The 14,660-nt window shown below is 37.6% G+C and overlaps 1 protein-coding gene across 1 annotated transcript in view; it reads right to left on the bottom strand.

Moving 5' to 3' along the window:
- Positions 1 to 14,660, bottom strand: part of DENND1B (DENN domain containing 1B) — a 161,506-nt gene that overhangs the window by 11,356 nt on the left and 135,490 nt on the right. Inside the window, exons 16-20 of the mRNA XM_054384311.1 lie at positions 13,919 to 14,009; positions 8,800 to 8,840; positions 7,875 to 7,943; positions 5,689 to 5,745; positions 4,797 to 4,907 (exon numbers count right to left, since the gene is read on the bottom strand). Of these exons, the coding sequence (XP_054240286.1) occupies positions 4,797 to 4,907; positions 5,689 to 5,745; positions 7,875 to 7,943; positions 8,800 to 8,840; positions 13,919 to 14,009 (369 nt within the window). The remainder of the gene's footprint in view (positions 1 to 4,796; positions 4,908 to 5,688; positions 5,746 to 7,874; positions 7,944 to 8,799; positions 8,841 to 13,918; positions 14,010 to 14,660) is intronic.

The raw sequence follows: 14,660 nt of genomic DNA on the forward strand, positions 1-14,660 counted from the left end.
CTGAACACATCTTCCTGCCTGACACTTGCTATCTTTGTTGAACATAAGCCAAGTAAAGCTCCTGCAAGCTGAATTGTATATTGTTTAGTTACTAGGATATACTTGGATAAAAGTGTAAAAGCTTTGACAGAAAAATAAAAAATGGTAACTCTCTTCTCTTCGAGAATACCAAGAAAAAACTTTAGTCTGACTTGGGGCTTATTACCTTCTTAGACACTGCATTTAGATCCTGCAAAGTCAGAGGAAGTAGTTCACTTGGTTTCTTCAACATACACACATTTAAAGCAGTGCTGACACACAGGGATTCCTGGCCAATCCACACCTGGAATCCAAAAGGCCTGTTTCCATTATGGCTGCAAGGTAGTGCAGCCATACACTTGCCAAAGATACAGGTATTACATACATTTCCTTAGAGACAAGGGGACATTGTTAACTTACTTATTATAAAGTATTTTGCACATCTCCCAAAATGTTTTGTTAGCCACTAAATACATTAGGACTCGTGACATCAGGAAACGCTCCATTTTTAATAAGCTACACTATGACATGATACAAAAGTAAAATGACAAAGATCGTGTTCATGAAATCAGCTTTGTGGCATTCTATCCAGGTTCATAATAAACATGCTCCCTTTTCGATCATCCCTTAATTTGGAATAATTTTATATAGAGCTCTCATTGCATTTAGGCCCCTGTGTCCACAGAAATCTGCTGGGAGCATATAGTGAAACAGAATTAAAATAGATGATGAAAAATCCGAATGCAGAGTAGTCTAATTCATGCACTGCTGCTCCTCCTCATCAATAGTTAAAGGAAGTCAGCAACATCATTGGCAAGAAACTGCAAACAGAGTCGAAGCAATCCCATGCCTGCATGAATTTTTATTTGGAAAATTTTAGCTGGTAACGCCTTCTATCTTCTACACACTTAATTAGTGCAGGAGAGAAACCATACCCGAGACATATCATTAGATCTAGGCATTAAATGGTTAAAAGCTGTGCACATGCCAAGGTTTTAATAAGGCTTAACAATAAAAAGCTTCAATCTTCCACTTTCACTAGATTTTGTTGTGGTTTTCCCTTGCTTAGGGCAATCCATCTGTTAATGTTGACTTGCAGTACAGTTAGGCTCACACCACGTACGAAAAGCCCAGAGCAGCTAAGCCAAGCAGGAGTGAGCTCAAACGAGCGTTAGAGAACAATTCATCTTCGGCACAGATCCGCGGCGCACGCGCCTGCACCCAGCCCTCTGCTCCCCTTAGCTCCTCTTTTAGGAAAGACTTCCAAAATGCAAATGATAGGAGGGCAAGCTGATCACTCCAGTCTGCAATAACACATTTAATTCTTTATCCTCCGATTAGGTTTTGACAGCTGCTTTACGTGCTATGATTTCTTCTGATTTACTGTTAATTTTTTTTTTTTTTTAAGTCTATTGCTGATCTGGGGAAAAGAAAACCAACCCAACCAAAAAAATCCAAACCACAAAAGAAACCCAAAACAAAATAAAATAAAACAACCCCAAAACAGTAAAACCACCATGACAGCAGTGACAAAGCTTGGTAAATATTCATTGTTAAAAATGACTCTGCACTGTGACCAGTGCTGGTATTCTCACTGGACCAAACTGGCCTTGTTTTCAATAAAACCAGAGAAGTATCCTTTCCCTTGAGCCCTGTTAGGCTGAGGCTGCAGTTGGAACTGTCATCTTCACACAAAAGCAAAGGGGTTGGGTTTTACAAATGCAAAGCCTAATTGGGAGATCTTCATGGCTTTACCCTTGACATTTATTAAAGCCTCATCAACAAAACAGGAAATAGCCATACTAATTAGCAGACCCACATGCAAACCACTCTTTGTTGGGGGAAAAGTAGATTCACTTCCTATTGTAAAGGAAACGTCCTTCCAGACCCCAAAACCCTGTTATGAACTAATTATTAAAATGATCTTTTACGGTGAAACAAACTTTCCTATGATACACAATGTCTCCATCTAAGTATGTATATCATTCCTATGATACAGATGTCTCCATCTAAGCATGTTTTACAGCATCTCAGATAACTGTTAGTGTTTAACTGTTTCCAAGAAGTGGAGAATGAAAAGCTCAGTGCATGCGTCTAACAGGACGTAAAGTGTAGCACCAAATTTTTTGTATTTACAAGCTTCTACATGTTTCAGTATGGAAGACATAGCAATAAAGTGCAGAGCTGCCTCTTGTTTGGAAACAAGATGAGCATTAAAAGCAATCTCCCTCTATTCTTTGTTTGTTTAGATTTTGGGAGGATATTCAAATGCACTGACATTGCAATTCAGTATCTGGTCCTTAGCTTAAATACACAACGCACACATACTGCACGTTAGCACTATCCTTATACTGCTGTGAACACTTACAGGCACCATTTTAGAGATCTGGCTGGACAGGTTCATTTGCAGACTAGAGAGTTATAGAGGAAAAAAAAAGGATTTAAACTGACAACAGTAATCTGCAAAATTCACTTATTTGAAATGGTAGCCTCAGTACTAGATCAAGCATAGTCTCCCTCACACACATCCAGTTGTGAATATAAATATAGACTTTTATTGGGATATTTTAAGTTGAAAATCGCCACTTATCCACAGAGATTTTGTGTTTATGTCATCTTATTCAAATATCAAAAATCACAGAATTGTTTTGCTTGGAAGAGACCTTTAAGATAGAGTCCAACCTTCAAACTAACACCACCACGGCCATCAAACCACATCCCAAAGTGCCATGTCCACAAAAAAAAACAAGAGAAGAAACGGTAGGCTATTATTTTTTTTTTAGAAATAATTTGGTTTGTTTGCATTTGAGGAGGAAGAAAAGGTGGGAATATGTGAGTAGGATGCAAAGGAAACTGTGGAGAGTGGACTTCTTGGGAAGCGATTGGCATTTGCTCCTTTCTGCCCACTAGGCTGATGTGACATTTGGGATGAGAGCTGGGGAGACCACATAGGACCTTTGGTTTGCAGCAGGGCAGAACTGCAGAGCTCTTAGCTACAAGGGTTCCTAGTAAACAAACCCTCCATAGGTACATGTATATGAATGAGTGTACACATACACACACATATATGTGTATATGTAAAGAAAACCAGAGAGATATGCACTCCTGTCTCATTTTCAAAACTAAAGGACCACTGGCAGGAACAGCAACAGTGATATTAAAGGGATTTAGCAGTATACAGCTGTATGAACACAAAAGCATGCAGAAGTTAAATCACTCTGTCTGAACACAGGCCTTCAAAAGAAATGTTTTCCTTCACTGAGGTAAATTATATTCCTTTGCAGCCCTAGACTCCTGTACCTAACAGCAAGCAGCACTACCATATCAGTAAACTACTGCAGATCTCTTTAATAAAAGCAGCCTACAAAAATTCACTGACCTCAAGGGGACAATCATGTTATATCTTTACACAGGCACCCACAATGGTAGATTTACCTAAACAAATCTATGAATGTTGGCTTATAATGCATTAAAAGCTTTTTAGTACCTCATATTATGAAATTACTGGGAGAGGGGAGGGGAATTTGCTACATATTACAATGACAGATATCTAATAGAAATAAATATTATAATAACTAATCAGGTTTTTTCATTTTAGCACTATATTCATACATTTAAATGGTGTATCTTCTCTTCTCATACTCAGTGAAGAAAATCTGCTGCACACAAGATCCTGAAAGAATGCAGGTGCCACAGCTGCCTATATATAAAGATATACTGAAGGCACATAGTTCAAAACTTTTTCGCTGGCTTTAAGAGATCACGAAAACATGTACAAAGTAAAACCTGCCTAAATAATTAAAGCAGAAAGTGTTTGTATTATTTATAACCCTACTAAAAAGAATGACTTAATACTGATGTACAATTTCAGCATAATTTAGCAATAATCTTCCTCAGTTCTATCACATTTCACAAACTTTACATTTATTACAAATAAAAACGAATTCAAAATCAAATAAACAGAGAATTCAGATTTTTATCATTGCAATATCTAAAGTAAGAAAAAAAAAACAAAAACCCAAAGCAAACAGTCAAATCAGCTGGACTGTATTTCTCTACTTAATTCTCATATGAGGAACACACATGCTTTAAGAATCACAGAATTGTCAGGGTTGGAAGGGACCTCAAAGACCATCCAGTTCCAACCCCGCTGCCATGGGCAGAGACACCTCACACTAGATCAGGTTGCCCAGAGCTCCATCCAGCCTGGCCTTAAAAAACTTCCATCCAAAAGCATTCATTAGTTGTATTAAGAACATGCAGTAACGATACCATGTACAAATATATACTTACACAATAAAATATGTACAAATGTAGGTATACATTCCCAAGAAGGAAACATTACAAAAATCTATGATTTCTCTGAAATAAAACTGTCAAAATGAATCCAAAGATATTAAAACACTTGCCAAAGTTCAGACACTACACCTGTTACTTCAAATCAAGACTAGAAAAGATTAGAGAACAAAAGGACAAGAGACTGACATTGTATTAATTAGCTGATTTAGCAATAATAACATACTACATAATTATCTGAGCAAGGTTAAAGGCCATATAACTACCAAACCAAAGTGCTCCAGTGTAAGAAAATTAAAAAGATAGCTTAACACAGATCTGTGAATAGACCAGAAAACATTTGCTGCCCAAAGCCTGTTAACCACAGCATCCAAAGACAGAGAGTAAAATAATCTTAAATGATTCACTGATGCACTACCATCGATAGCAGAATATTTTCCTCCTCTGTGTATGAATAAGAACAGAAGTTTCAGGTATCTTACCTGTGCCAGCCTTCGTTTTTCTGAGTTTGCTCTCTTCTCATAATGCAATGTGTAGACAGGAGCAGTCTGTACTGCACCAGCACTGCAAGTTCCATAATCTTCCTCACTCTCCTATACAATAAAACAGATTTCAATCCCTTTATTTATAATCATTAGCTGCAAACGCATCCTCCAGATTATGCATGCAGAATGCATTCAAAATTATCTTGCCACAATCCATTACTGTCATGAAAATACCATCTGTAGGAAGAAAATCAAATCTAGCTTTTCAAGAAGCTGAATTATCAACATTGTAATTTAAAAGATGAATTGTTCAACCATCCAGGCAATATTTTTGTAAGTTTTCCTAAAATAGCATAACATATATCTAAAAACTGATTCCTTCTCCTTACAGAAAAATCCTGTTTGGAAACAAGATTTTCAATGGAAAGTACAATGCCTAAACTATCTTTTCTGATAGTGCAATGTTAATTTTGCAAAATGAAACTATTCCTTCATTGTTCACGCATCTTATGAAACCAAACCGGACAACTACACCTTCTGAAATGCTCTCTACTGCAAGACTCTCCCTTCTCAAATTCTCAGCTCGAAGCAAAGGCTTCGATTGTGATATCAAAGCAATCAACTTTATGAAAACATACATCCTGTTAATGTATCTTTGAAGACCTCTGTTGTTCTATGATAAAATATGCAAACAATAAAGAGATTATTCCGTGGATGCATAGAATGACAGATAATTGCCAGAGGGCTTGTTATGAAAAATGTATTCTTGAACAAAGGGCTAAGCATATTTCAAAAGTCATTAAAAACACAAATCTCATGTGATTTGTAAAGTACAAGCTTCACATTGATACAGGAAGCAATGCAAGAGAGCAAAAAGTGTGCTACATACCTTGTGTTTTAACTTACTCTTCACTTCTTTTATTCCTTGCCTTGCCTGATTTTTTGCCTAGAAAAACAAAAGGACCTAAGCAGCAAGACACTGGTTGTAGTCATGGAACATGTTTTATAATGCCATACTTAACACCTGCTGACATAAAGGCCAATAACCTTTATTACAAGTCTCATCCATTCATTTTAAGTATATTTTGTATATTCCTGCTTAAGGATTTTTTTTTTTTCAGTACATGCATGCCAATGCTGTGAAAAATTCTCCAATATTGCTAAGGACAGGCTAAAAAATGTTTGCATACACTACTCCCTTTATTTGAAATGGTCCTTTAAATTTGAGAGGGTATTTTAGCAGTAAGGCATGTTGGAAAAATGTAAGATTTTCAAGATGACTGCTACGGTGTTCCAGTCTGGCAACTTGCAGGGCAACATCAATCTTAAAAGAAATGAAGTGATTTCATATGCAGATGGAGATTTTTGTCCAGTGTTGCTGAACAGCATAGCGGGTGCTATTTAGGGAAGAATTCTGAATGTATTAAAATAGGCAGCCAAGCAGCACTGTTGCATAGAAAACAGCCAAGAATGTTCTTCAATAGAGAAATGAATTATCAATACATAGTATCATGTACTTAGGCTTAAAAAAAAAATATTTAAAAGAGAGAGGCAGGGGGAAGGGGGCAAATTAGAGAAAAAGAAAAGATGGGAGAACACATGACACCAAAATCCCTAACCATAACAAAAGATGAGGCATCCTTCTTATAATATAGGAGAAAAAACATTGAAGTTTTCAAGATTGTCTTGAAAACAGGACTTAAAAAATGTATTTAAGGGTAAAGATATTTAAGGGTAAAGATATAAACCCACAGATATATTTCTATGGTTTTCTATACATAGATATTCAGAAAAAGAAAATAATTTTCTGGAATCAAGAGGTCAGGGTGTCTTTTTGATCCTTAAATCATACATCTATAAGCTCAGTAGCAGCACAATGGGGTGCCATGTAGCAGATGCTAACCTAAGAGCCCCTTTAAAACTTCTCAGATCATGCTCACTGCATTTGGATGAATTCTGGAGTACTTTGTTTTAACTCTGAGGGATGGCACTAAGCACATTACGCATGGCCACCAATCATTTATCTAACAATTAAGAAATGCAGGTTTCATTCCTCTAGTCATAGGCTTGCTAAAAGGCAACAGCATAAGAAATTCAATGGGGTCTAAATAAGAATACCTTATACACACAGATCCTCACAAAATTACTAGGGTCTAAGCTAGTGTGAACTGAACAAGAATAATGTGCAGCTAATCTGTTAATGAACCATTTGTAAAATTGTAAATGAGTCTATGAAGTCTATTTCATTTATATACCTGTTTCTCTCCATGACCACTGTGTTTTCAACTGACAGAACTTTAAAAATTCTGTTTGAAAACTTTACTTAAAAACCCCTAGCTTAGACTGATGTACTGATTTCTTCAGGACTATTTATTACGCATCCAACTAATGAAATATTTGGAAAAGCAAAAAGGAATCCAAAAGTATTTTCCCATCTTAAAATACTTCCCACTTTGTTTTACACTACTGCTGCTTTTCTGTACTGTGTAATTGGTTTATTGGGTAGGCAGCCTTTGAAAACATGATCTTTTAAGCTCAAAAGTATAAGCATTAAATCCAGTTAAACCTGAGTATTCTAGTATGATCTTTAAAAGAGCAGATGACAAAAAGGATTGGCTGCACACATTACTGATGCTTTACCACATCTTTTCAGTAGCACAGCACTTAATGCCAAAGTGAAATTGCATCTCTGTAAGCCAGGAGTCCATTTGTCCAGCATTTGTCTGTATTTTATTCGCGTTGCCAGGTTATGATGAGTTTAGAGTTTGTGTATCAAATATCTAAATGATATCCAAAGGAAGCTTCTATTACGCATTATGATTGAAATAAAACCAGCACAGAGGTGCTTTGAAAATGCTTATTGTTTTGTACAAGCTATCTGGAAGAGTCTGAATCAACTCTAAATCACAGTGCTGCATGAGAAAACAAATGACTCTAAAAACTTTCTACAGGCTGAAGTGTTTTTCTGCAATGCACGTACAAAATGCTTAGGCTGTTGAGTATTCAGGAAGAATGAGAGGTTATAGAAGGTTGCAGTATTTTTATGTATTATTTATTTGAAATAGATGATCTTACAAATTTATATGCTGTTTTCACAGCTGGAGTGGCTTTGGTCATCGCTGTGTTGATCAGTGCTCCACCTTTCTGAAATATACCAAAAACCCCATATTTGAGTAAGGTCTTAGCACAAGTCAAACCTTAAGACAACAGCAAGGAAAAATAAACAGTGTGGTGTAAAGAAATAACAATCCTCCTTTTAAATCAGGAAGAATAACCACAGCTGTGCTTCCTCCTCAACCTGCTGTCTGCAGCTACCCAAGGGTTACAGCACATCATTATCATAGCTGACACATTTATCAATGCATTCTAACAGAATGATGTATTTTCATTCTTCATTCATTGTTACCATTTCAAAATCAATTCAGAAGCTAGGTTATTTTTCTCATGTTCCTATCCTATTTATCATGCAACTTAAGAATCCTTTGACCTGACAGGAGGAACTATCTCATTTAATCACAGGAGAATTCTCTAATCTGAAGTAGTATTTTTTACTAATCTGGCAGAATAACAAGGTTATACCAAGGGTCTTCTGCTAGCCAAATTGCACAAATCTGTATTAACAAAATTGCTATTTACTAGAAGTGATAAACTTCATATCAAATTGTACTGTCACACCTAATTCACAGTTATGGAATGCAACACGATACAGAAAGCAGTGACATCCCTGACTGTACAAGAGCCTTGTGCATTTTGGCATTTGTTTCATGTAGGGGACTTTGGTTTGGTTTGGTTGTGATTTTCTTTTAATTTTCAAGAACAAACAAACCAAACCAAAACAACATCATAGTTATTGCATATACCATAAACACATCACTTCTTCTAAAATGAACTTCTATTTCCCATGGAAATGACCAAACTTTTACCATTACATAAATGTAAGGAAAAGGACAAAGATTTAAGGAACATGATGGCTCCTATAAATACTTAACCAAGTTAATACCTTCACTGTATGCATCCACTGCTGATAAGATCTTGAGTTTCCTGAAATAGAAATGTAAAGTGTAGCATAGTTAAACATCCAACATTTTAAATGTTTCAACCCTCTACATAAAAAATTCCCTTAGAGGATTATTCATTAATTTTATTCTTCCCTGATAAACAAGGAATGTAAAAATAAGAATATGTGTACACTAAGAAAAAAAAAATCCTAGGTATCTCTCACTTCATGTTTTCTATTTGCTTTGTAAAAGGATACCTTTCCATCACACACAGATTTTAATTCCAATTGAGGCAGAAAAAATAAAACTACAATAACACACTGCTAAGAAGTCTGAAAAGAAAAATGCCAACTCAATGGAAACAATAATATATAATGAACTACGCTCAAGCACATTGATGCCACTGGACACAGTGTCAAGAACAAAAATGACATGGACTGCAGATGGCACCATCCCAGGGAAAAAGAACATGAGAAAAGTTTAAGGATTAGACTCCTGTGCAGGAAAAATAATTTTAAATTATTAACTGTATTCTTTTTCTTTCACAAAGAGAAAACTTCTAAAAGGCAACTGAAAACTCTTGGCTTGCATAGGACTGCTGAGGACTATGTGCCAGTAAGCTGGCCATGAGGATGGAGTTCAATTCTATTGATCACTTGATGAAGAAATGAACACTATTTCCCACAAGTGCTTCAGCTGAATGCTGAAGGTTGAGTCCCTGATGTGTGAGGAAGTTAAAGAGCGTCTCAGTCACTTGAACGCCCCAGTACTGTGAGCTGTTACTGACCCCAGACAAGACATTCATGTTGACAGCAATGTTGAAGTTTCAAACACAGAGTTTAGCCGTTTTGTAGGGATGCACTGATACTTGCTTGGCATGACAGACTTTTAATAGGAGTTCTCAAAACTTCTTCAGCTTTGCAGTAATCAATTAAATAAGGCTCCAGTGGAATTATTGCACTGGCTAGTGGAAAGCCAAAGCATTCTCCAAGAACATTGTCTGAGAACTAACTCCATCATTTTAAAAAGTATTCCCAAGTTTCTTAAGGAGATGAAAATCCCTGAGCTGTTCATGCTCATATCAGCCACTTTCACCCATTCATAGAATCATAGAATTGTTTTGGTTGGAAAAGACTTCTAAGATCATCGAGTCCAACTGTCAGCCTAATACTGCCATGGCCATTATACCATGTCCCAAAATGCCATGTCCACGTATTTCTTGAACATCTCCAGGGATGGGACTCCATCACCTCCCTGGACAACCTATTTCAATGCCTGACCACTCTTTCCATGAATGATATTTTTCTTAATATCCAATCTTAAACCTCCCCTGGCACAATGTCAGGCCATTTCCTCTCATTCTATCCTGACACTAGGGTGAAGAGACCAACATGATGATCTTATCTCCAGTAAGAACCTCAAAGTGAGACCTGAAGCAAAAACATCTTAGTTTTCACTTTTTTTTTCTTTTTTATTTGGCTTCCTGGAACTACCAGAGAAGGCAGCATGCAAATAACATGTAGTCAGGTGAAATTTAACCACTGCTTGTCTGTCACTGAAATTTCACCGAACTTTCTTTAACATGACATTTCATAACTTCAATTTCTTATCAACAATATTCATACATCATCTGGCTTGTCGTATGCTTAACAGTGACTCTTTCCACATCTGAGCTTTCTCTGTCACAGCCTATGACTTAAGCCAATACCAGTAACAGTCAATGACATCACAGAAAATCACTAAGTTTAACTGTCTTCTAGTTGTGGAGACTTTAGGGAAGACAATAGAGACAAATACTCATCTTCTCAAAAAGCCACATTCATACTGGATGCCCACAGCTAGAGTTGAACCTCCTGAAATACTAGTAAGAAATGCTGATGTGTTAAACCAAATTATTATTAAAAGAGAGGTTCAAAGGTTTTCACATTTTCAGTTTTCCTTATGCTAACATTGAATTAATTGGATACATTCTACAAGAGATCCCAGGGCTAAGCCAATCAATCATCACTGTATTTGTGTATTGAAAGTCATGTAAAACTCTTGAGAACCAATAATTGCACAGAATAATGCAAGTAACAAAGTAAAACTTTAAGTATAAAGTACAAACTATAATGAAGATAGCTGACATTTTTTTTTTCACATACAGTCCCAATGAAATAACTTTTTACCACTTTACCAGGTTAAAAAAAAAACTAAACAAACAGATAAATCATAGAAACCAATGAAATCCAAGTTTTGTCCTCCAATTTTCATTTTAATTTTCTGTGCTGGTTTACAGAATCACAGAATTAACCAGGTTGGAAAAGACCTTCAAAATCATCAAGTCCAACCTATCACCTAACACCAGCTAATCAACTAAACCATAGCATGAAGTGCCTCATCCAGTCTTATTTTAAACACCTCCAGGGACTGTGACTCCACCAACTCCCTGGGCAGCCCATTCCAATGGCCAATCTCTCTGTCTGGGAAGAATTTTTTCTTAACATCCAGCCTAAACCTTCCCTGACACAGATTGAGACTGTGTCCTCTCCTTCTGTCTCTGGTGGCCTGGGAGAAGAGACCAACCCCCACCTGGCTACAGCCTCCCTTCAAGCAGTTGTAGAGAGCAATAAGGTCTCCCCTGAGCCTCCTCTTCTCCAGGCTAAACACCCACTGTGCTCCAGACCCCTCTCCAGCTTTGTTGCCCTTCTCTGGACATGTTCAAGCAACTCAACATCTTTCTTAAACTGAGGGGCCCAGAACTGGACACAGTACTTAAGGTGTGGCTTGACCAGTGCTGAGTACAGGGGCACAATGACTTCCCTGCTCCTGCTGGCCACACTATTCCTGATACTGGCTAGGATGCCTGGGCACACTGGGCACACTGCTGGCTCATGTTCAGCCTACTGTCAACCAGTATTCCCAGGTCCCTTTCTGCATGGCTGCTCTCCAGCCACTCTGTCCCCAGCCTGTAGTGCTGCATGGGGTTGTTGTGGCCAGTGTGCAGAACCTGGCCCTTGGGCATGTTGAAACTCATGCCGTTGGACTCTGGGTCAGTTATGTTCACATACGTGGAAAAAGGCAAATAAAAAAAAAAACTTAAAGAAATGTTTCCTATTTGACTCAGTAACATTTAAATTAGACCCTCTATAGCTAAGAATATGTCCACCTGTCCTTTCAACAGCTTGCAGTGCACACCTCCTGTGACTCCTCTGAAGGCTGCTTTTCACCTGTGTTTTTAAAACCCTGGGTTTCCTGATAAAGTCGATGGGAGTTAACTCTGCAAAGAGATCATAGTTCTACCCCATTAGCATCACAAAATGTCACCTTCAATTGCATACATATTGTTAGCCCTGCGCTTCGTAACGATAATGAGACAGCAGTTATGTAAATACTGAGTATGTGCCCTAAGCAATTTGTCCACAGCTTGGCAAGATACAGCTTGTCTGACTCGAAAAGTACACACGTGGTACAGCCTAGCCGGGAACTGCCCAGCATCCCCTCCTGAGCAGAGCCAGGTGAGACGTGGTTCACAGGCTGCCAGAGTGCAGCCAAGAAACAAGCTTTATCTGCCTCCAACTGCAGTTTTATTGCAGCCTCCTGACCCCCTAACTGCAGTCAGCAAACGAACTCTGCATACTGACATCACCTATCTGAATAATGGATGCTCAACGCCTAAAATCTGTTTACAGAGCAGCACAGGTTCCCACAAAAAGGCAGGAGAGAAGTAAATCTCTGTGTAACTAAGCACATTTTTATCAAGAAAAAAAACCCACAAATTATCTGCTAGACCCTAGCACAAGACACAGAGGGCAGGAGGAGGCAGTGAAAATCTGGAGACAGAAGGATTTATGTAATCTGAGTACAAAAAGAGGTATTTTGTAGAAGATGAAGCTCTGCACTACTTGATGACTTCTCCATGCAGGCCAAATTGTTTCCACTACATGTGCCTATTTGAGGGTAATCTTGCAAAACAAGATCATCATATGCAGCCATATGCAACTCAGTGAACCATTGGAACAGGCTGTCCAGGGAGGTGGTGGGGTCAGCATCCCTGGAGGTATTTAAGAAAAGCCTGGAGGAGGCACTTAGTGCCATGGTTTAGTTGATTAGATAGGGTTGGGTGATCAGTTGGACCTGATGTCTTGGAGGTCTCTTCCAATCTGGTCGATTCTGTAATTCTGTGATTTACTGAGGAAGCTTCTAAACTACTTTCAAGATTGACAGCACAAATTGTATTTATGCTGTGCCAAGCATATTTTGATTCAGCATTTTGCTGGTACCTATGATCTTTCAAACAGCAATAGAGCTGTACTAAATCTCTTAACAGGAAACCATTCAATAATCCTGTAATGATCAGGACAGGATCCAGCATGCACTGTTCTATACAGGTTAACTTTCAAGCTAGCTAATGTGGAAAACACTGTAACAGTTGGTTGGATGAGGCCCTGAGCAACCTGGTCTAGTGGAAGGTATCTTTGCCAATGCCAGGCAGGCTAGAACTAGATGATGTTTAAGCTCCCTTCTAAACCAAACCATTCTATGAATCTATAAATAGTCAGTGAACATAACTAAAACAACACAAGGAAAAGTATTTTTGTTTATGAAAACGGTAAACTTCCATTCTCCATTCTCAGACGGCAGCTAGGTATTTCCCTCATTTTTTAGAATAACCCATTTGTTGGAGAAATTCAGAAAATCACTCTGATTCCTGCTCTGCAGAAATAATTACACGTGAAAAAGTTTAAAAGGTTTGTGGAAAATAACCACCTAGAAAAATCACAGCTGCCCAAATTTCTTCTTTAAAAATCTTGCTTATACAGAATGTATCATATTGCAGTTAAAAATGTAAATAATAAAGAAAAAAAATTATGATACATCATATACTGAAATCTATCAACACTATTTTACTGAATTAAACCAACATACCTTCACTTAAGATACTGATATAACTAGGTGTATCATGGTATGTGTCCCAACAGTGATTTGTTAAAGGCTAAAACCCAACCAAGAATGAATGGAAACAATGAAGCAGGAACAAGATTAACGATGTCTAAAATTCACAGGACACCACGAGGACATCACCACATTGAGGAGCTCCCACAGAAGCAGCATCAATGAGTGCACATATTAATTCTGTACCTCCAGAGAAGCCTCCTGCTGTGATTTCTTCTTCAAAAACATCAGAGAAGCCTCTTCCTGCATTTAATTTTGATAGACGACCATCAATAAACTGAGGGGGAAAAAAAAGAGTCATGCTTTGTTAGCTCTTCTATTGCTTTACAAGTGTTGTAGTTTTGACTGTGTACATTATAATGGAATACTGTCTTCCAGACAACATATGGCTTAAGGATGGCATACATCTTTCAGATGGATTTTGCAAGAACAGCTGCACCTATAAGCAGCAGAAATTCAGAGTATTTTACACAGATCAAGTAAATTATCTTTCATTCAGAAATATTTTAGAGAGATTCAAGCTTTTCTTGCTTTTCTAATGGCATGAAAAAAACATTAATTTATTTCCTTACAAATGGTTACTAGGGATTTGGAATCATTATCATATAAAGGTCACTGAGACAGTCCTTGCATGTTCTGTTGTGAAATCTTAAGTCTACTTTGAAAAGACAAACAAACCTCTCTGGTATCCTGTTCTGGTTATGCATCAATGGGCCCAAAGCAGCACTTGCTGTATACAAAAAGTGCCTTTTGAGCAACTGAAAATATTTCACCATATCCAGTTCAAAGAACCAGTATGATGTCTACTTGAGGTCCATTAAAAGCTTATGTGTTCTACATGGAAAACAACTCTGTAATGACAGTATCTGGTGGAAAACTGTAGCACAGTCATGCAGCAAAACAGTAGAGGAAGGCTGTGGCTTGGCTT

This window comes from Indicator indicator, chromosome 10, assembly GCF_027791375.1.
Source record: "Indicator indicator isolate 239-I01 chromosome 10, UM_Iind_1.1, whole genome shotgun sequence".
NCBI classification, from domain to species: Eukaryota; Metazoa; Chordata; class Aves; order Piciformes; family Indicatoridae; genus Indicator; species Indicator indicator.